Consider the following 22,209-nt stretch of genomic DNA (forward strand, 5'->3'; position numbering starts at 1 on the left):
AGTCAGCCCCGAGCAGTGCTGATTCTAAGGCTATTTCCTCGGCTAAGAAACCTGTGCCTGCCTTCCAGACCAACCGGGGGTAGCCCCACCTAGCGTCCAGTTCTCTGCCAGCATACAGCAGATGCTCAAGAGTCTGCCACTACTTTATGGAGCACTTGCTAAGCACTGGGCCCTGGGCAACTGTTCCACTAGTGCGCTCTCATTTATTCATAAAACACCTTAGACAGGTGTCATCTCTTTACGCCTTGGAGCAACTGAGGTCCAGAGAAAGGCTTTTGCCAAGGACAAGCCTGATAAATGTAGGAGCCACCAGACCTGGAAGTCTCTGACCATGCGGTGGGAAATGGCAGACACTACCCTTCAGATGAAGGCTTGAAAAGGGAGCAGTCCTGCAGGGAAGAGGACCCGGTTCTACCTGAACCCCACCTTGGTCTGCCCTTGATATCTACCAGACTTCAGCCCCACATCCTTCACCCCTCTGTGTGCTTGTCCATCCCAACGTGGCCACCCATACTATCATGTACCCATTCCCAGGTAGAAAAAGAAACTGCCAACCAAAATCAAAAATAGTGTTATTAATTCTGATGTCTCCGAAGCACAAAAAAAAAAAAAAAAAAAAAACCAAAAAAAAAAAAAAAAAAAAAAGGAAATAAAGAAACCACCCTTCCCACACTTCAGGCCCCAGGTCCAGGCCAAGGGGGCCACCCCTGCAGTCAGTGCAGGCCCAGGGGCTGAGGTGGTCCTGACCACGGGCTCCAAGAGGGACCAGCCCATGGTTTGGCTCTTAGGGTCTGGCTGGGAGGCTGACTGCCTCCATCTGGGGAGCCCAGGCCCTGGACTGGGGATGAGAGAGATCAGGGGTCAAGGTCAGAGGTCTGGGTCATTCAGTTTTGGTACTCTGGCCAAGGCAGCCAGAGGTCAGGGTTCAGACATGGAGGCCAAAGCCACTCAGTTCTGTGGTCCAGCAGAGAGGCAGCAGAGCAGGTCCGTTACTGAGTCCTAGGAGGAGGTCCAGTGGGCGCCACGTAGCTCAGTACTGGTGTTCCAGCAGGGGCTGGGCAGCCGGGCTCTCACGCTCCTCGACAGGGGCAGGCCAGTCGCCCGGGGCACCCGTAGGTGTGCCACTCTCAGGGGCACTGCTGTCCAAGCAAGGAATGTCCTGGGCAGCTCTGGGGGGTGAGGCCTCAGTGCTGACATCCGGGCTGAGGCTGAGGCTGAGGTCTAGAGGCGCCTGGGGGAGGGGAGAGAGGTTGGCAGATGAGCAGGCCTTAGCCTTCTGCGACCCACCCCTCCCACAGGTGGCTTACCTGAGATTTGGGGGTACCTCCTTTGGGGCTACCTGAGGCTGGCTCCCCATCAGATCCTCCTAGCCCCTTCCGGCCCCCCAGGCTCCACTTCCCACTGGGGCCCTCAGAACTGAGGAGACCAGGACCAGGGGGCCGTGAGGTCCGGGGACCCTCTGTGGGGGTAGGCGATGCAGGGGGTGGTCCAGGGAGCCGAGGGGGAGGCCACTGCAGCAGAGGTGGGGGCCGCCCATCACCAGAGCCACTCAGGGAGGGCCGCGGCCCCCAGCCAGGGCCTGGTGGGAGGGGTTGGTCACCATTGCCTGTAGGAGACAGATAAGACAGCAGAGACCTCAGCTGGGCTGCACTTCTCACCCACGGGTTCAGCCCAGCCTCGCCTGCTCACCTGCCGTGTTCTCAGGCGTGGGGTGTGCCATGGGAGGGTTATTGCTGAGGGAGGTCAGGCCACCGCCCCCGCTACAGTCTGAATCATCCACGTTCCCGCCACTATTGCAGCCGGCACCACAGCCCTTGTGAAGCCTGGGGGTGGGGAGGTAGAAAAGGGATCAGGAGGGACATGGCTGAGGCCAGAGTCCTCACAAGCATGAATCTTCAGCCCCAGGACAAGTCATCTAATACCTCTGAGCCCCAGGATCCTCCCCTCTAAGAAGCTGCCACCTACTTTGCAGAGTCTTTTGAGGGTGCGTTGTCAACAGTGCTTGACGGCTAAAGGCCACTGTCAGCTCTGGGGGTAAGGTGACATCTAGGAGGGGCAGGTCAGCTCTGGGAGGGGGTCATCTCTCGGGATTCAAGCCCTGGCTCCAGCACGTCCTCCCTCTGAGACCCAGGAGGGAGGTACTGCACCTCAGCTTCCTCCCGTGCCACACGTCACCCCTTCCCGAGGCCTCACCTCTCCCAGCTGCGCAGGAGCCAGCGGGCAATGGCACCCAGGCTGATGGGGCCACCCCACAGCGCCCGTAGCTGGGGGTGGCTGCCAGCCAGCGAGGTGGTGAGAGGCGACACGTAGATGGGGTAGCCCAGCGGCTGGTCACAGGAGGAGTTGATCATGTTGCGAAGCGCCTGCTTAGCATTCTGGATGCTGCCACGCTCAGGGTTGCGGTTGCGCAGGAACACCAGCTCCTGCTGCTGCCCAGCCCACAGGCCGCGCACGCACTCCCGGTTCACCTGAGAGCCACATGCCAGGGTCAGGGGACTGGCCCAAGGGGTTTTGGGGGCAGGGCTTAGGGCAGGTGGGGCCGGCCCAACCTTGATGACTCGGAAGCTGAGGTGGCGCCGGTTGAGCATGATGATCTTGTACTCATCAGAGGCATCATCCAGGACGTGGCGCAGCGCCAGCAGGGAGGGCGTGTTGCTGAGGATGGCGCTGCGCCATGCCGGGTCACCCTCATGTGAGATGACCAGCCGCTCCTCGTTGGCCGCAATGGCATCGTATAGGGCTGCTGGCTCCTCATATTCATCTGGGGACGTGAAGTGGTCCTGGTAGGGAGGACAGGGGGACCGGGGTCAGTGGCCCCTGCCCTGGAGACAGGCTTCATTCCCCACCTGCCCATGCTGCTGGGCACACCCCTCCCCCACCTGGTGAAGCTTGAGGGCCATGCGAACCCCAGGCGCCACAACGCGGTGAAGCAGGTCCATGTCGGCAAAGACCCACTCGTCGCGTGGGGAGGTGATGCGAAAATCCCCCTTGAACAGGGCGTGCAGGCCGTAGAGGAAGGGCTCCAGGCTAAGTGAGAGGAAGAACAGGGAGGGGAAAGAGAGGGGTGTCGAAGACCCAGGGGTAAGGCTTCAGAGTGATCCAAGCAGAGGCCTTTCCTCACGCTGGGCCTCAGTTTCCCCATCTTGACAGGCCAATCTCTGCCCATGTCTCTCCCAGAGCACTGAGGAGCAGGCAAGGTCATGACCCGGAAGTGCCCTGCCCATGGGAGAAGAGGTACCCCAATAGGAAGGGCCACTGCAGTTTCTGTGGCCACTGCGGCCAGAGACCACAGGGCTCTTCGTGGAAGAGGTGGGGTGGGGACGGCAGTAGGCCCAGTGGGACACCCGAGCACTCACCTTGCAGACATGCTGTGAGAGGCTGTCCCCAGGGCCCGGCGGCCCAGCACACATAGGCCAAAACACAGCGTGACCAGCGGGGAGTTCCAATCCTGGTCCACGGGCTGTGGCATAAGGACCCCCGTCCCAGAGCCCAGCTCAGACCTGGGACAGGGAACTTGGAGTGGGGGCTGGGGCCCAGGCCAAGGGAGGCTCAGAGTGAGAGGAAACCAAATAGGGAGAAGGGAGGCAGGGAAGCCCAGGTCCCACAGCCCCAGGTGGCAGCCTCAGGTGGTGGAGCCTGACCTGGCTGCGCCGGGAGGCACAGTACTGGATCCACTCGAGGTGCACTGCGCAGAAGGAGGGCAGCGAGAGGCCAGACAGGCGGAGGTCATAGTCCTCATCCACACTCAGAGAGAAGGTGGGATCCGAGTCGGCATAGCCGGGCGCCCGCACAGGCCTCAGGGCTGCCGCGATGCCCTCGTGGCTGAGCCACACCTCCAGCTTTGGTGAGCGGCTCACGTAGTAGATGATGCTCTGGGAGAGGAGGGGCAGGCGTCAGGCCGGGGTCCCAGCCCTGGCCACTGGAGAAGAAAGCATGGAGGTTCAGAGGCTCTTCCCCAAGACTGAGCTGAAGTCTGCTTTCTGGGATGCCCCGCTCCTAAAGCCGTCTCAGCTCTCAAGAGCAACTAGGCAAGTTGGCTCCTTCCCCTAAGCCAGGGAGGAGGAGCAACAAAGTCACCAGGAAGCACCCACTTACAGAGTGGTAAGTCCTGTGCTGGAGCCAGCACTCACAGGAAGCATCTGCCTGCCTCTGACCAGAACATGCCGTTTATATGAGAAATATGAGGCTCAGACAGATGGCAGCCCCTGAGAACAAGATCATCATGCTCAACCTTTACCACCTCAGCTTCCAAGTCATCAAGGTGGGAATGGCCCCACCTGCCCTGAACCCTGTCCCCCACCCGCCTCAGGCCGGCCTCGACCCTGGGCTGAGGCCCTCAGGTGAACCTTCAGTGCCGGTGCAGCCTGTGGGCGGGGCAACAGCAGGGGCTGGTGTTCCTGCACAAACAGAACCCCGAGCGAAGGAGCATCCAAACGTCACATGGGCGGGGGGCGGGGAGCAAAGCGGGCAGGACAGACTGAACTGCAATCTGAACACCAGACCTTCCCCATCATGACGTTGTGGGATCCAGATCTCGGGGCCGGAAGGGCAGGCTGTAGTATTGGGCCTACCTCAGAGCGCCTGGGTCACAGATCCCTTTAGGCAGCTGAAGCATGACAGACATCAGGCCTCGCCTCAGAAAGAAGCCACGGGCACACCTGGTACCCAAAGCTGGGGGCTCCTGGACCTCTTGTTAAAAGGCCCTGTTGGTTATAAGCAGGGGTTTGGGCAAATGTACAGGAGCTTTGAAAGGCAGGTAGCTGGCATGGCCAGGATGGATGGGCAGGTTAAGGCCGGCAGGGCAGCCAGTGAGGTGACAAAGATTCCATGTGCCACCCTGAGACGGAGATAATGGGGCAGGCCCTTTGCCAGGGCAGACCCGCTCCAGACTGACCTTCTTGCCCACAGCTTGCCTCTACAATCCAGCTTTTTACCAGAGCTGCTAAAAAGACCCAGAAAAGAAAAGCTTTGGCCAGGCAGGGTGGCTCACACCTGTAATCCCAGCACTTCGGGAGGCGGAGGTGGGAGGATCGCTTGAACCCAGGAGTTCAAGACCAGACTAGACAACATGGCGAAACCCCATCTCTACAAAAAATACAAACGTTAGCCAGACGTGGTGGTGCACGCCTGTAGTCCCAGCTACCTGGGAGGTTGAGATGGGAGGATTGCTTAAACGTGGGAGGTGGACATTGCAGTGAGCCCAGATGGCGCCACTGCACTCCACCCTGGACAACAGAATGAGACCTTGTTTCAACAAAAAAAAAAAAAAAAGAAAGAAAAAAGAAAAGTTTCGAGTACAGGGGGAAGAGCTGGCCTGGCACATATCAGGTGCTCAGGTGCTTGGTTAACCTTCACCAGCGCCATCCTTTTCTCTGACACACTCACAGTCATCTCGGGAGGAAACTGAAGACGGGGGCAATACTAGCAGCGGCTCCGCCCGTGAGTGCTCACTGCAAGCTGGGCTCTGCCCAAGGTGCTTTCCGGGAAGCACTGCCCAGACTCCGTGCAGCCTCAAGCCATGGTGCCTTTTCCGACTCTTGTGGTCTTTCCCAGCTGCAGGAGCAGGTCTGAGAGCCCAGTGACTCCCACGAGAAGGGCAAAGCTAACAGGAGGGGCTCTGCCCCGACTGGCCAACCTCGAAGGCTGGAAAGGACCTATCCCTGCAGCTGTGACACTTCCCCAAATGCACCAAGCTCTCCAGCACACCCGCCTCCCCCCGCCCCATGCCCGGCAGCCCTGACTTGTCCTTCCAAGTTTCACCCTCAGTCCACATCCTCAGCGGAGCCACCCCAGGTCCTCCAAGCATTTCCCCCAGACTTAAATTCTGCCCAGCCTTTGAGGCAGCCTTAGATGTGGCAAGTCAGCTTCCCCATGGGACAAGAGACCTGGCCTGGCAGGCACAGTGGGGCAACCTGGGCAAGGGCACCTCTCTCAAGATGGGACCAGAAGGTAGACTGGGCCATCACCTCTGGGTGACCTGGGACTGGGAATGTCCCTCTCTAGACACAGCCTCCTTCTTGATGAAAGGGGGTTGGTCTCACAAATCCTTGCCTAGGAGTGGCTGGGAGGGCAGAAGGAATGACAAAGAAATGACAGCTCCTCTGATACGTGGTGTGGACAGGATGTCCTTTAGAGAAGGCCAGCCATCAGCGCGTGAAACTGCTGCAGAGAGAACCTAGGTGGCAGGTGGCAGGCTCACCTGGGCCCCAATAGGCCACCCCCCCGAGCCCAACATAGGGAGTGCCAAGGCAGATCCTAAGAAGGCATGTGGGAGCCTGGACTGTGACCAGCAGGCGACCCCACTCCCAGTACCCTTATTCTGGGCACCACAAGCCTCAAAAATTTTCTTTTTTTCTTTTCTTTTTTTTTTTTTTAGACAGTCTTGCTCTGTCGCCCAGGCTGGAGTACAGTAGCACGATCTTGGCTCACTGCAACCTCTGCCTCCCAGGTTCAAGCGATTCTTCTGTCTCAGCCTCCTGAGTAGCTGAGATTACAGGCACCCACCATCACACACACCTAATTTTTTTGTATTTTTAGCAGAGATGGGGTTTCGCCACACTGGACAGGCTAGTCTCAAACTCTTGACCTCAAAAGATCCACCTGCCTCGGCCTCCCAAAGTGCTGAGATTACAGGCATGAGCCACCACGCCTGGGCAAGCCTCAACATTTCTGCCGTCTCAGAGAACTGCAATAACCCCCACTTCTCAAGGGGTAAGCTGAGGCACACAGGGAAGAAACATTCCAGGCTGATCAGAACCCCCATTCCAGGGCTCCTTATGCACCCCACATTGCCTCAGCAACTCCCACCATCCCCAAGAGGTAGCTCAAGATCCTCAGGCCTGGCTCAGAGCCCTCAGGCTGAGGCAGGAAAGCTCCGTGGCTCAGAGGGCTGGCCTGGGTTCAAAGCCTGGCTTGGCCACTTTCTTCAGATTCTGGAACCTCTGCAAGCCAACTTCCACATCTGTGAGACAGCAGGGCCCCTCTCAAAGAGTAGGGGGACTCTACCCAGCTCAGGAGAGATGTCCAGCATAGCGCCCACCCAAGGCAAATGCTACTGCTCAGGCAGCCGCTCCCACGACGATCATTAACGCGACAACTGCTAGCTCTACCACTGCTCTGTGCTGGGTGAGCTGGGGGCAGGGGGCAGGTGGTTTCAAAGGCTGGCCTCTGCAACTGCCCACCTGCCCCATACTCACTGCCCAAAGCAAGCCTTCCTTGCCTGGGAACCTATCAGAGCCATATGGGCATAGAAGCCCCTGTAACCTGAGGTCTGGCAATGGCACCTCAGGGGACACTTAAACTCTGAGGCCTTGGCTTCCCTTGGACAAAACAGGTTCCCAACAACCCAGAAAGGGGTACTGGGGTCTCTGGTCAGCGAGCGCTCACCAGCAGGGGCCCTGCTGCCCGGCCGCGCCTGCCCGCCATACCTTGACGTAGTAGGTGATGAGGATCTTGCGGAGGTCGAAAACCTGCAGCATGGAGGCTGCGTTGTTGTCACTGATGCTATAGCCCTCCAGCACGTACTTGCTGGCTGTCACCTCCCAGGCCAGCCAGCGCTGCCCGAAGGCGGCATTGAAGGACAGGACCCGTGGCAGGTGGCCGGGTTCACAGCAGCAACAGCCCTCGTCCTCCTCCACACCCTCGGTGATGGCCTCCACCTCACGCTGCTGGCAGTAAGTGCCTGTGGGGGAGGGGTGTGCAGTCAGGAGCCGCAAGAACAATCCCTACCTGCCCCGTCCTGGTAGAGTGACCAACATGGCATCAGAGGCCTGTTGCCATTCCCCCCCGGACGCCAGGGGAGTCAACCTTATTGGATGCCAACATTCACAAAGGAGCGCCTGCCTGTCCCCTTCCAACTCCCAGCATCCAAGGGCAGGGCAGGAGGGAGCAGGGACACTGGGTCTGGCCCCTCTGCACTCTTCGGGCATTCAACACACGTCTTCCTGAGAGGAAGGAGCTGGCTCGCTCATGGCGCCCAATCCGTGGGCCAAGCCTGAGACCACAGAGCAGGCTGGGCATGAGAACTCAGACCTCCAGGCCCAGGCCCTTACTGCAGTGACCTGTAGAGCCACCTGGACCTAAAGCTGGGGCAGGCACAGGGCTTGGCCAAGAGACCCTGCCACCTCATTGCTCAGACTGGGAAACGCGGCCCAGGGAGGAGGAGTGCCTTGCCCAAGGCCACCTGCCAGCCTGGGCAGAGCTGGACTGGACCTCACTCGCATGTGCTATTGAACACAGCTCCCATGTCAGGCCCGAGCCGTGCCTGCCCACCCGAGCCTGGTCCTGCGGCTCACCCCGGAACTCAAGGCCACGCAGCTGGAAGGTGACGAGGCCATTGCCAACCTCGATGAGGTGCACCAGGGCGTTGAGGTAGTCGGAGGCCAGGACGAAGCAGTCGCCAGGGCCGTAGTTGCCCCAGCGGCCCAGCGCCAGGTCCCCACACAGCGTGTGCTGCAGCGAACGCGCCAGGTGCTCGTAGAAGATGGAGTTGAGGTTGTTGTCATCAGCGCCTAGGACCCAGGACAGGCAAACGGACAACGTGACAAGTTAGCGAGGCTCCCTCCCCAGGGAGGCCCTGCCCTAAAGCTCCTTGGATGGCTGGGTACACACCAGGGTTCCGGTCCAGCTGTGTGACCAGGCGCGTGTTGGAATGATCCACACGTTTAGTGCTGTTCGGAGAGAGAGCAACAAGGCGGTTGGCCAAGAAGGTGAAGACAGGGTGCACCCTGCTCATGCTCTCCCTGTGCCACAAGGCCAACGCCATCCAGGACAGCCCCGTTATGCAGGCAGATGAGGAGACTGAGGCTCAGGGACATGAAGGGACTCACGCAGGACACACAGCCAGGAAGCAGGGAGGCTGGGCTCATCCCCAGACCCCACCATCCCCAAGCTGTGAGCCCGAGGCCTTAGCCTGGTGCAGGCTCTGCCCGCATCAGATCCACCACCTCAAGTGTCCCCACTGTGCCCAAGCCCTCCCATACCTGCTGTGGGCCCCTCTGTGGGTGGCCTCCAGCCTGGGCTCCACACCCCTCCCTTCCTGTCCTGCTGGGCGTGCTCCCGCCTCCTGTGAGACTCACTTGTAGTCACGCTCCCAGAACTTGAGGGGCCGCGCGTAGGACATGATGAAGACGGCGCTGCCCAGCAGCGGGTTGAGAGGTGTGGAGAAGAGCCCCGAGAGCAGGGCCTGGACGAACAGCATGGCCGAGTCTGAGCTACAGTCAAGGAGGCAGCGGGCAATAGGACCTCCCAGCCCCCCACCACCCCCCACTGTCCCCAGGCCACAGCCCTCCCTGCACAACCCCACCCAAACACAGGCCGGATGCGTGGCACGGCAAAGGGCTGGGCAAAGGCGTGGAAAGCCGAGCCCCAGGTGATCTGCCAGGGCGCGATGTAGGTCAGCACGAAACGCAGCTTGTACAGCAGGTCCCACAGCTGGCAGGGCCAACAGGGAGAAGAAAAAAGACATGCAGGGTCACTCATGGAAGCCCCTGGATGCCAGGCCCCATTCAGAGGCTTGGGTCATCCCACTGGGGCCAAGCTCAAGATCACTACCAGCCCTTGTGCTCTGGACATGGCTCAAGGCACCTGACACCATTAGCAACCCCTGCCTGAGCTCTAAGAGGGCAGTGGCCATTTAGTTCACACAAGTACCCTGTGAGCTTCTTATTCCTATTGCTGGCCCCATTTCACAGATGGGAAAGTTGAAGTTCAGAGAAGATACAGAAGGTAAATGACCTCCTCAGATCATGCCACTAAGTCACTGGTGAGGCTGAAGCTGGACTAAAGTACTGAAAGTCGAGGAGAGCCACAGGCCCTGCCCTCAGAGGGTACGCAGTGTGGATGCCCACCATCCTGGGCCGGGCCAGAAAACAAGAACAGAATGTTCACGTCAGGGAGAAAAAGGCTCAGGCCTGCCTTTTTCTCCAGTAGAGTACAGGAGAATGGTCCTTAGTTCAAAGAGCCCCCCAAGCCCTGGCAATGTCACAGCCAGCAGAGCACCTGTACACGCCAAGGCACTAGGAGCTTCCAAAACTCAGCTCTGACTGCTCTGGATCCAGGGTGGCAAAGGGGTGCAGAACTCAGAGGTTTGCATCCAGAGGGTAAGGCCAGGTCCTGATTACCCTAACCATTTCTGAGGAGGTGGTCGTGGGGTCAGACAGGCCTGGGTTCACATCCTGGCTGCCCGCCAATTCTCTGAAAACCTGAGGCAAGTCCCTCAACCTCCTTCAGCCTCAGCTTCCTCTCTGTAGAGGGTGGAAGTAACCCCTTCCTTAAGAAGCTGCTGCAAAGGCCCATGGGGCTGATAGAGCGGTGGCCACAGGCCCTCAGGAAATTCTCTTCCCACCCAGGCAGAAGTTGGCTCTGCTCCCATTGGGCAGCCTGGCGTCTGGGCCACAGCCACCAGCTCACCTTGCTGCAAAGCAGGGACATGAGGAAGTAGTCAAGCAGAAAGCCCTGGGAGAGGCGCGGGTAGTCGAAGTGGAAGAGCAGGACAGTGAAGGCCAACGTCAGGTACTGCTGTGGAGGGCAGCAGAAGGCTGAGCGCAGCAGCTTCAGCCCAGCCACGGTCATCAGCAGCGCCCGGCAGCTGTGGGTGAGGGGCAGGCATCAGGTGCTTGGTAGGGGACCAGGGGCAGTGGGTATAGGTGTCCCATCCCTTGCCTACTCTGGCCGGAGAGCAACCCGTGGCCTCTGCTCTGCCGGGTTGACCCCTGCTCTTTTGGACCCGTGACTCTTAGTCCCTTCTCTTCCAAAGGAAGTGGTGGGAACACATTTGCTTTTGAAGAGGCAACACTTTTCCTGCTTTAGCTTGCTGAGCAACCTTAGACGTGACTCATTTCCTCTTAGGCCTCAGTTTCCCCATGGATCAAAAGGGAAAGTGGGTGATGGTATCGTTGAGGGTGGGGTGGTCCTCACTAGAGGCAGTACTTGTCCGGGTGGCTGACGACTGTGTGGGCATCCACCGTGAGGGCGTTGAGCACCACGGCTGGGTAGATGAGGTACTTCTCTACGCACTGCAGGCCAGCATACAGCTTCTCAAACCACATCACCTGGGCGGCACCTGTGTGCAGAGGCCAGGACTCAGTACCTGGCTTCCACACGCCCACCTTCCCTGTGGAAGTCCTTCCCTAGGAGGGCAGGCTGTGCTGTCCTGAGTCCTCAGAGACTCTGGGGGGAGGGCTGATCTGTGGCAGCTCAGAGAGCAACGAGCCTCAGCAGGGAAAGGGCTCCACATGCCACTTAGCACATCGAGGCTTGCTTTATGGTGGGTGCTCTGCCCTGCTTTGCTGTCTGCAAAAACAAGGCCAATGATGAAATCGCAAACGCCCACGTACAGCAGGCTGGCTAGGGCCTGATTGCACGGTGAGCCCGTGAGCTGGGCCCTTCTAAAGGGCAGATCCCTCGGTTCAGGCTGGTTGTAGCCACAGACGGATGCTAGTCCAGGAGGCAGAATCTTCTGTCGTTTAAGAAAAACTCAAGAAACGTGGATCTTCATATCTCAGATCAAGATGCTAAAATACAGGCTCCAGGATTTTTTTAAAAATGTTACGCAGCCCAGTAAAAATGTGCTCCAGGCAGCTCTGGTCCATTGATGACCAGTGTTTAATTCTGGACAAGAGATCCCTTCAGGGCCTTGGGGTTCTAATTCTTCTATCTCCTCACAGACAGCAAGGAGGGCAGGACCAGGGCAATGCAGGCAAGGGAAGGGCACAGCAGGGCACGGGGAGGAGAGTAGGTGGAGAGCGCAGCAGGGCAACACGGACAGAGAGGGCAGGGAGGGTGCAGAAAGGGTAGTGTGGGCAGTGAGTGCCCCCTGCTGGCACTCCTGAGCTGAGAGGACCACAGCTCTCACCAGCCAGGCTGCAGCCTGAACCACTGCCCAGGCCTGACCATCAGGGGCGGGAACTCACCACGCACTTCATACTGGCTGTACTCCAGCGGCTTCAGCACGGGCTGTGACAGGCAGAACCAGGGCAGCTGTTTGCGGAGTTGTGGCAGCAAGTAATGTGTGAAGAAGCCCACGGCCCCAGCCAGTGCGTACAACACGAAACCCAGCACCGACTGCAGGAGGGAGAGGCCAGAGGCTCAGCCGACGGGAGCAGACCAAGGGGCCACAGAGGGCCACCTGGCACAAGCCGGGGAGGGGCTGCCCAGGGTGCTCAGATCGAGCAGGCTCCCACCAAGACAGTGAGAGGCAGCAGCGGCCCATGCCACACAAACCTTCAGGGCAATAAAGACGGTGCTGGCACTGATGGCGAAGGTGAGCACGGCGATAACCACACACATCACCAGGTCGGAGTGCAAGACCTCACGCTGCAGGGCCAGGAGAGACACTCAGCTGCCCAGCAGCCCAGGTTGGACATGCCCCTCCCAGTACCCCCAGAACTTGTCACCACCTCCCCACAGAACCCCACCCCCCGCCCCCTCACCACTGACTGGCGCATCTTGTCCGGCAAGGGGTCCGGGGGCTCGGCCCGGGCTGTCTCCAAGCTGCGCTCCTCCAGCTCGGGGAAGAGCTTGCTCCGGATCAGAGACCTGGGGGTGAGGAAGAGTCAGGAGGAGGACGCCCCTTCTTCCCCGGCCCCAGTCACAGGCACATGCACAGACCACAAACCCCTACTGTGCAGACACAAACACACGACCCGGAGTACACACACCAGCGCGAGCACAGGCGCGTGCGGGAACCCACCAGAGCACGGTGGGGTCGCTGCTCTGCCGGCTCAGGTGGTAGGACAGCGCCACCAGGAGGCCACAGAAGACTGAGAAGAGGACAGGGACGTGCTGCTCTGGCCACGGAGTCTGGGGAGAGAATCCATGCTGCTGATCAGGGGAGGTGAGGTAAGCATGGAGTCCGGGCTGCCCCCATGTGAGAAGCCACTGCTGAGCCCAGTTCACAGCCCCGCCCCAACCTTCCCTACGCACTGCAGCATGCCCCCACCTCGAAAACCACCCCTACCTTGATGGCCCCAAGGCAGAAGCCGTAGAGCAGGGCAGCGGCCAGCAGGCTGCGGGAGAGGCTGAAGACGGCCGTGAGCGGGCTGGTGGCGGCTGTGCAGAAGGGAGAAGTACAGCCCAGCTCTCACCTGCAGGCACCCACCGCAACCCGAGCCCCACTTCCCTCAACTCCCAGAGGCTGGCCTCCCTGGAACGGCACCCCCAGTCCACTGTTCTCTGTTGCTCCAAGCCCCAAGGGGCCTTCAGAGCTTCCAAGATTCTCAGATTTAAACCACTTGCCTGGGGAGGGAAGGAGAGAGGAGAGGGCGGAAACCCTGAGTCTGCAGTACAGATGTGGAAGAAGGTTCCGCAAGGGTGGAGCCAAGGACCCAATCGGAGGGCCCTCCGGGGCCTCCGCACGGACCCCACCCCGGAGCCACCTGTGGGCATCATACCTGTGCCCCCGAAGCCGTGCATATCTATTTGCTCCAGCAGGTACATGAGGCAGGTGTTGACCTGGGGCAGGAGGCCCAGGAGGAAGACGAAGGGGAAGCACAGGGTGAACACTGGTAGGGAGGGGACACGAAGGCCCGGTCAGCCTGCTGGCTTCCCGCGGCCCACCCTCGGGGACTCACTCTCCTGGGCCACCTCATCCCTGCCCCAGCCTCACCAGTGGCCACGTCTCGGGCACAGAAGAAGAAGGAGGCGGAGAAAAGCGTGAGGCCATAGAGGGAGACAGGTGGGAAGGGCTGAGCTGAGCCCAGGGCGTCCAGCAGCCAGATGAGCAGACAGCAGATGCAGAAGTAGACAGGCCGGCTGTACGCGATCACCCAGTTGTGGCCCTGAGGGGTCAGCGCATGAGGAGCTGGGTCTCCCCCACTGGCCACGCCTCTGGCACATGCACACACTCAAGGGCCCCAGGCCTGGCCCTGGGTCCAAGCTAGAGAGCCTGGCCAGGTGGGGGCGATGGAGGTGAGGGACAAGGGAGCCCCAGCCCTCCATGCCCTACCCTCCTCCCCACCTGGTCTCAGCCCCTCCCGGGGCCTCCTGGCCAGAGGCGCTGCTCCATGGGTACTCACGTGCATGGGGGACGCCGCATCAGGCTGGACGCTCTGGAAGAGACAGGGCTACGTTGGCAACTAGAGCCGATGCCCACGGGATGGTCAGAGGCCCCGGACCTGTTCAGCTCCACCACTAGGCAGTTATGAGTGACCAGGTCAGGCCCCCGAACTGTCCTGGCCTCAGTTTTCTTGCTTGTAAAAGAGCTGGCCGGCTCTAGGGAATCTTAGGCAAATTATCTACCTTTTAGCTTATACCCCTTAAAACTGAAGCGGTGGGAAGGGCAATCTCGGGGAAAAGCTGGGTGCGGAAGGAAACACAGGGAGCCCAGCCTGACCTTCAGCAGGGAGTACTGGCAGGAGGCGATGACCAGGCAGAACTGGAAGACCCAGATGTCGGTGAAGAAGCCCTTGAGCAGCAGCAGGTAGCCCAGGAAGGCCACAAGGCTGCTCAGGCCCACGCCGAAGATGTTCTCCAGCACTCCCCGCGTCCTGCAGGGACAGCCAAGTCAGGGCATGCCCGTCCGGCCTCACCTTCCAGTGGGGCAGTGGGGGAGATGGACCTTGCCCTAAAGGCCCAGCTCTGGGACCCTGCCCATGCCAGACCCTTGTACTCTGACGACGCAAACACCTATAACTTTGAGAATGCGGCCTGGCAGCACCTGTTCCAGAGACCATTGTATTGCTCTCTCCTTCCCAATCTTTGCCCACTCTGGACATCGAGGGCTGAGAGCTCAGGGTGCCATCACTCCCGGGATTCCCCCATCCCCAGCTGAGGCTGAGTTAACTGCATGCGGCTACATCGTGCATGCTATCTCGGGCGTGCAACGCTATGCACATGGGACCAGCACCCAGTCGCTGTATCTAGAGAAACCCAAATGGATGGGAAGCCACATGGGCTCTAGGCCCAAGTTCTCTACAATGGGCAAGTCATCTGACTTCTCTATCAGATTTTCTGGGACTCGGTGTCCCCTCTGAGAAATGGGAAAGGTGAGATAACTGGTCTGTGAGCTTTTCTAGGTTACAGCACTCGATTTTCAAATCAACAGAAGCTAATACAAAAAAGTGAATAGGACGGCTGGGAGTGGGGTCTCACGCCTGTAATCCCAGCACTTTGGGAGGCAGACGCAGGTGGATCACGAGGTCAGGAGATTGAGACCATCCTGGCTAACACTGTGAAACCCCACCTCTACTTTAAAAAAAAAAAAAAATTTAGCCAGGCATGGTAGTGGGTGCCTGTAGTCCCAGCTACTTGGGAGGCTAAGGCAGGAGAATGGCGTGAACCCGGGAGGCGGAGCTTGCAGTGAGCCAAGGTCATGCCACTGCATTCCAGTCTGGGCAACAGAAAGAAACTCCGTCTCAAAAAAAGAGTTTTTTTTAGCAGGACTTTGGAATAGACAGATTTAATACAGCACCACCCACTTGGCCACCCCTCTGCACCACAAATGAACCATAGGAACCACCACTACAGACTCCAGCCAACAACACGCCCTCAGCTTCCCCCAAGTCAGGCTCTCTGCTGCCTGCCTTCCTCCACAGGTAGAGAGTCTGGGGAGCCAAGGTCCAGGGGCTTTCCAAGAATTGGGGGCCAAGGCTGCAGCACACTCACCGGTCCAGCAGAGCCAGCAGGGCAAGCCGCTCGTAGCGCACAGAGGTCCAGCGGCCAGGGAGAAGCCAGTACTTATAGCTATGCTGGGCCCGGGGTGGCGCTTCCTCCATCAGTGTCTGCTCCTGGGATTCGTGCAGGGAGTCCTGGTCCAGCAGGTCAAACTGCAGTCCCCACAGCCGCGGCCGTCAGCCCCGCCACCCCACACACCGTCTACTGTTACCCCCCTTCAGCACACCAGCCTGGCTGACCATTTCCATCAGCACATAAAGGCCCCCATCTAGCGGCCCCAGACTCCACCCGAACCCTTCATCCCAAAGGTCTCCTCCTCTCTCCAGCTTTCCAGGATGTGGCCCGATGGCTGCAGGGGCTGCCTAGAGTCACCAGTTCCCATGCCTGTCTTCCCCAGTCAGGCAGATTCTCCCACCTCTTCTGAAGCTCAAGGAAACCCACTTGCCCTTTGGGACCTGGCACAAATGCTACCCTCCTCCCAGACAGGGCCTGTCACTGTCACTCTGACTACCCCATCCAAGAGTGCATACAGAGCTCAGCCTTGAGGACAGGCCTAGGTGCCAACGCCAGCCCTGAGGCCCTGGGCACATGACTTGACCTTTCTCATTTGTTGTATCCTTCACTCAACAAGCACTTGTGGGGCCCCAGCTATGGGCCCGGCCCTGCACTGGGCTCCAAGGATAAAACAGAGAGCCAGAGGCGCACAGCCCTTCCCTCTGGAGGCGGCCGCCGGCCACGATTCCACTTGACATGGTTACGAGGAAGAATGAACCAGAGGGAACAGATGGGAGCTTCTGCGGGCTGCTCAACCTATCTGTGGCCTTGAGGGTCAGGTGCCGGGTGCGCTTTCATAATCATTTCTTAAACTCTGAGACGGTGTTTTATGCATTCTTAGCACTTCTGGTGTTCATAGATTAAGCACATAAATTTACTGTCCAAATTGTGATGTTCTTAAGAGCAACAGAGAACACTGTTTATGACTATACTGAGACAAACGTTAACAGAGAGCACTCCAGCATCCACATGTGCACAGTGCACACAGGGCAGCAGAGTCGCCACGGGGTCCCTGTTTGCCAACAAAACACCGCCACTTCCACAAGTATCATCATTAACACCCATAGCCCCTGTTTACCGTGGGCCCCTCCAGAGTTAGGAATATACTCCAGAGGTATTCATAGAATAAACAAATAATTGACTTCTCTAGCTATTCAGACTCAGAGCCTCTGCCAGCATCAAAGGTCAGGACAGATAGAGTAGGGTCCCTGGAGCCCTCACTCAGCACAGCCCATTCCTCCTGGGGCACCTGGGCAAGCTCTCTATACAGGCCAGACTCAGTGATCTGCCCACCCTATCATGCCCCACTGGCACGGCCCTTCCCCGGCCGCTCCTCACCTCCGGGATCTCCAGGGGCACCCGGCGCACCTGCATGCCCTGCAGAACCACAGGCCTCGGCTGCAGCAGGTTCAGGCCGCCTGTGGCCTCAGGGACATCAGCTGAGTGGAAGCTGGAGGAATGTGAGTGTCGGTCCCTGTGAGAACAGCAGCCATCAGGATCCCATGATAGGCAAGCCCTGGGGCTGGGTGGGGTCAAAGTCAAGGCCAGGCACGTGGGGCAGTCTGTGCCGAGACCAACCAGGACCCAAGGGACAAAAGTGCTGGGGTCAGGTGGCAGAAGTGCCTCCCTCCCAGGCCCTGGCCCGAGTGTTGAGGCTGTGCCCTGAGCTTCCTAGAAACTTCCTGCCTGGAGTGTCATGGAGCCAGGGACCCGAGGAGGTCTGTCCTTTGCTGCTCCCCATCCTCCCCCTGCAGGTCTGAGCTGCCTCTGCCAACCCAGCAGGAAGAGAGCTAACTCCAGGCTCAGGGAACTGCCCAGAGATGCAGGCCACCAAGACAATGGCCTGGGAGACCAGGCTTGGGAACTCACCAGACTCCATTAGCTGCCTGCTCCCCTTGCTGCCCTACAGGGTTCTCGTAGCCGCCTCCAGCCAAACCAAAGGTGTAGGAACGCCGCACACCTGGGGCAGGGTATGGGAGATGATGCAGCGTGGCAGAGACAGGAGCACCAAGGCCCGGCTCATGTGGGCACCAGACCCATCAAATGAGGCAGAACCCTATGCTGTGTCCTCTGAGCGGGCAGCCCAGCCTCTGGACAGGAAAGGGCCTACAGGTCAAGAGCCTGGGCGCAGCAATCACCTGCCCTGGCCTTAGATCTCCCCTGTACTGCAGGCTGAGCCTCCATTTCCTCATCATCAGAGAAAAAGATGACAGAGACACCGTGCCTCAGAGAGGCTGCAAGGATGATGTCTGGCAGAATTAGCAGAGTACCTGCCACAGGGCTGAGGAAGCACCACTGCCGGGAGGACTCAGGTTGTTGGGGGAGGGCGGGGAGGCACCGGGCCAACGGGCTTGGGGAAGGCTCACCGCTCTCATCGTAGAAATAGTGCACAGCACCCTCAGAGGTGTCATCAAAGGTGCAGGCCTCATGCACATTGGCACCGGCCCGGGTGAGCAACAGTGAAGAGGCGAAATGCAGCGCAGAGGGCAGCGTCAGCGCCCGGGAATGAGAGGCAGCCCGGCCCCGCTGAGCCTCCTGCAGGCTGCTGGAGAGGGTCAGCCCCAGGTCAGCGCCAGTTAGAGCTCGTGGGCCCTCCCCGGCCCCTGGTGCCCCTCGGCCCAGCCGGCAGGGTGCTCACCTGGGAGGCGAGCCCATGACAGAGGCTGGAGGGGTGGGGTTGCTGCCTGCATTGTGGCGTCTCCGAATGGCCTGGGTCCGCCTCACACTGCTTGAGCGGTCCCGCCTGCCAGTCTCCTCAGCTGCTGCCCAGAGAGAGGTCCCCAAGCGTAAGTGACAGATGCTCAGACAGGGCTGGGGGAGTAAGGCTGGAGATGGTGCTCCACCAGGAAGCTAAAAGCCTGGTACAACCACGCCCCAGCTCTGGGGCCCAGCCAGGTCACATAGCCCCTTGCTCAGTTTCCTTACTTGCAAACAAGGATGACACTGATCTGCCCTGCCCCACCCCACTGGTGCTGGGAGAATGAGTGTGGATGATGAGAGTCCTCAGGGGACAAAGACTCAGGTGCTAACCAAGGATGCGAAGGCAGGTGGCTGAACCCATGTCTACGAGATTTGGCAGACAATGTCAATCATCACCAGGCCCACATCCATCTGCTGCCTACGACAGAGGCTGAGCTGACACTGACCAGGTCCGCTCTTACCTGCCCTTTGCCCAAACCCAAGCCCGTAACTCACGTCCCCCAGCCCGCCTCTAGAGCCAGTACTCACCTCCCCCAACGGCACCTTCCTCCTGCAGCTCCCCCCGCCAGCCGGGCTGGTTGGCAGCAGGTCCCCTTCGGGCCTCAGCAGGCAGCACAGCAGGCTCACCAGCAGCCTGCTCCACCCCAACCTGGGCCTCCAGCTCAGCCTTGGAGCCAGCCAGTGGGGGCCTCAGAACATCACCCCCAGCCCCATCCATGCTCAGCACTCGGGCATGTGTTTTAGCGCTGGCGGTACTAGGCGTCCGCTGGGTCCCATATGGCCGCTTGGGGGGCACAGCAGTTCCCTCCTCAGCCCCATGGGGGGCCCTCCGCTTCCGGGGTCCCCCTGCTGCACCCCGGGAGCTCTCAGGGGAGTAGCAGGAAGTAGAAGAGGAGCTGTCAGTACTGTAGCGGCGCTGCGATCGGAGACTGGAGGCCGGACTCAGTTCACTGCCCTCGCTGGTGTCTTCATCCTCAAAGAAGGCCCCACCTTCAAGCAGGGGCCGTCGAGGGGCACGGCCAGGTGGAGAGTGTCTTCGCAGGGGTGGCTGCTGTTTGCTAGGCCGTAGCAGGGCCAAGTCCTTGGGCCGCACAACCAGGAGCGGCTCAGCCAGGCCCGGTGGTGTCCCTGCTCCAATGACCGTGTCAAAGGAACGCAGCGTGTCATCTGAGGGGACTCCGGCGTCTGGCGAGGCGGGCAGCTCAGCCTCAGAGGGTGGGTCTGTGTCGCTGCCCTCAGGGGCTGGCCCCCCTGGGGGGCTGTCCAGATGGGTGGAGTTGGTCTTCTCACTCTTGAAGCTGCTCAATGTCTCCCTATCAGTGCCGCTGAAGCAAGAGTCTGAGGAGCCCGCTTTCTGGGGCGTGGGCTCCCCTGAGCCCCGCCGGTCAAGGGGCTGATAGCCACCTGCCCCCCTGCGTTGCTCCCGTCGACTGCTGGTCCTCACCAGGGCCCGGTCAGGCCGGGTCAGTGTCAGGAAGCTCTTGCTCAGCTCCTGGCTGAGGCTCCCCTTCAGGAGGGGGCTCATGGGAGTGTCAGCCATGCTGCTCCCACTCCAGGGTGCTCCATCTCCAGCCAGAGGAGAAGGCTCTGAAGAGTCTGTACTGGGAAGAGAGGGGTCTGGGACAGCCCCTGGAGGCGTCTGGGGAAGGTCTCCAACTGCCAGAAGAACGGGAGACAGAAAATGAGAAAAAGGGTTTTCTGCAAAAGGAACTGGTGGTAAGGGGGCTCTTATGCCCTGTACTTTTCCTGAGAGCCCAGCCACAGCAGCACACTGGGGAGGTCCCACAGAGGAATACAGAGGAGACCCAGGATGGAGCCAAAGTTGAGGGGATTCAACGACAAAACAGCTGGTCTAGCCCACAAGCCTCAGCCCCATAAGGCCCACGCACTCAGTTTCTCCTGCGAGCTGAGCTTCAGCATCTCTCGGTCGGCAGAGGTCACGATCACATTGTTGCTGCCCTGCTCCCGCACCAGCTCCTTGATGTCTGCAACCACGGCCCCAGAGGTGTCAGCAGGACCCCCTGGCACAGCATGCCAGCCCCTGTTCCACAGCACTATGCTCCAACCCTAAAGAGCAGCCACCTACCTCTCAGGGGCCCAGAGTCCTCCATTCGGGGCAGCAGCTCCTGAGTAGACAGAGAGAGGCGTGAAGGAGCAAACAAGGCAAGAAGTAGGCTCAGGACGCACCCACAGTAGGGACTGGCTCGCGGAGGAACAGCAGGACAAGCTGAAGTCCAGGCCCACTCACCGAGACCTGGTTGAAGCCAAACACAGAGTGCTGGGAGCTGCAGCGCACTGGGGGTGTGGAACTGACTTTCCGGAACACTGTCATCTCCACTCCGGGGTCCCTGGCAGTGAAAAAGAACAGCAGCTTTGAGCTAACCTCTCCTCTGTGTATGCTACTTCCATCTTTGTCACTGCTTCTTCTTCAGAAGTCACTTTACAATTCCTAGGCTAACACAAGACAAGTGTTCACATTCACTCAGAGAGCCAATGTTCCCTAAGTCCCTACTCCACCCTGCAAGGTTCAGGCCCAGGCACCAAAACCGCTCAATCCCCAGCACAGTCCCTACCCCACCCACCTGGGCGGATTGCTGTCCCCCTGGGCAGGCTCTTCCTCCAGCTCCCCCATGGTAGAGCTGCGCTTCTCCACGATCTCGCCCTGGTCAAACATGGCATGCAGCCGATAGTTGACGGTCTTGATGGCAGCAAAGATGACAGCCACCACGAGGCAGTACACGCCGGCCACCATCAAGCTGGGAGGCAGGACCTGAAGATGAAAGTAAACCAGGTCTCTTTTCACAAAGCCTTGCCACTACAGGACGTAGCTGCCATCGTCGTCATAGCTAGGATTCACAGACTCACTAGAAAACTTCATCACCTCTGCACACAACCACTACACAGCCCTTGGCAACGAGCTCTGTCTTCTGTTTAGCTGGATAAGATTAAGTGTGGGGTTCAAGGTCACTCGACCCAAGAAAGGTAGGCTTTGGCCTCTTCCACGCAGACCCAAACTCTGCAGTGATTCCTCTCTCCACGTCCCAGAGCCCAGGGCACGGCCCCGAATCCCTGCCAGGCTGCCCTCCCTCTCCCGGCTGGAGTTACAGGTGGCCGTGGCGTCTCACCATGTACAGCAAGAAGGGAAAGATGAGCAGGAAGATCCAGACATAGAGGTGGAAGCAGTTGGAGAAGGTGCTCTGGTGCGGGTCGAAGAACCAACCGCCGGTGAGCGAGGCCCACACCCCCTGGCGCAGGATCTGCAACACCTGCGACCCCATGGCCCCGCCGCTGCTGCGCGCGCCCCACTCCCGGGACCCTCATGGGGGCGGCCCCCGGCCCATGCCCCGTCTGGCGCCTGAGGGCCCCGGGGCCCGGCCTCACGCTCACGCCATGGCCTCCCCCAGCGGGGGAGGGGGGCTCGGCCGCGCGAGGGTGCGGGCAGGGGGCGGGGCCGACCGGGACAGTCAGCGGTGCAAGGCCCAGACGCGGGGGTGGGGCTGCATCAGGGGCGGGGTCCGCGTCCCCACTCGTGGCCCAGAATTGCTCCGAGGGGCCGAGCCGTCAGGCAGGCGCGGGGCACGGGCCGGGCACCCGTCGGCGGCATCCAGAGGTGGGCGTGGGGTGGATGCTCCCGGGGTGCCGGCGACAGCTCTCTAGTCTCCGGACCAGGGAGAACCCCAGGATCTGGGGTCCACTTCCGGGGTCGCAGGTCACTCGCTTGGGGCTCCGCGCTCGCCCGGCTTCTGCCGGTGCCGGCCTAAGGAGGAGGCCGGAAGAAGGAGCCGCGAGCCGCCAGCCTGCAGTGGCGCATGCGCCCAACGGTTCCAATTGAGACCCGGAAAA

At 59.9% G+C, this 22,209-nt stretch overlaps 1 protein-coding gene across 6 annotated transcripts; it reads right to left on the reverse strand.

The window, feature by feature from the left end:
- Nucleotides 1–555: 555 nt before the first annotated feature.
- On the reverse strand, nucleotides 556–22,209 carry PCNX3 (pecanex 3). 6 transcript variants are annotated; one of them, XM_050756565.1, is made up of 35 exons: nucleotides 21,492–22,209; nucleotides 20,949–21,136; nucleotides 20,615–20,714; nucleotides 20,453–20,492; nucleotides 20,256–20,351; nucleotides 18,895–20,022; nucleotides 18,305–18,425; nucleotides 18,033–18,211; nucleotides 17,536–17,626; nucleotides 17,005–17,140; nucleotides 15,604–15,764; nucleotides 14,333–14,486; nucleotides 14,016–14,048; nucleotides 13,607–13,778; nucleotides 13,392–13,502; nucleotides 12,959–13,050; nucleotides 12,692–12,801; nucleotides 12,432–12,537; nucleotides 12,223–12,315; nucleotides 11,913–12,063; nucleotides 10,918–11,062; nucleotides 10,411–10,588; nucleotides 9,324–9,432; nucleotides 9,078–9,207; nucleotides 8,611–8,669; nucleotides 8,295–8,510; nucleotides 7,428–7,681; nucleotides 3,642–3,872; nucleotides 3,357–3,460; nucleotides 2,880–3,027; nucleotides 2,550–2,780; nucleotides 2,194–2,468; nucleotides 1,690–1,823; nucleotides 1,308–1,606; nucleotides 556–1,231 (listed from the first exon to the last, which is right to left on the reverse strand). In XM_050756565.1, exons 1-35 carry the CDS (start codon nucleotides 21,642–21,644, stop codon nucleotides 1,031–1,033), a joined length of 6,129 nt encoding a protein of 2,042 aa, XP_050612522.1. In that variant the 5' UTR covers nucleotides 21,645–22,209; the 3' UTR covers nucleotides 556–1,030. The 6 variants fall into 6 exon arrangements, 5 of the variants coding, with proteins under 5 accessions (XP_050612522.1, XP_050612521.1, XP_050612523.1 ...); XM_050756564.1 differs by having other exon boundaries at nucleotides 18,033–18,208; nucleotides 18,305–18,428; XM_050756566.1 differs by having other exon boundaries at nucleotides 17,005–17,116; nucleotides 18,305–18,428.

Source organism: Macaca thibetana, chromosome 14 (genome assembly GCF_024542745.1).
Source record: "Macaca thibetana thibetana isolate TM-01 chromosome 14, ASM2454274v1, whole genome shotgun sequence".
Classification (NCBI taxonomy): Eukaryota; Metazoa; Chordata; class Mammalia; order Primates; family Cercopithecidae; genus Macaca; species Macaca thibetana.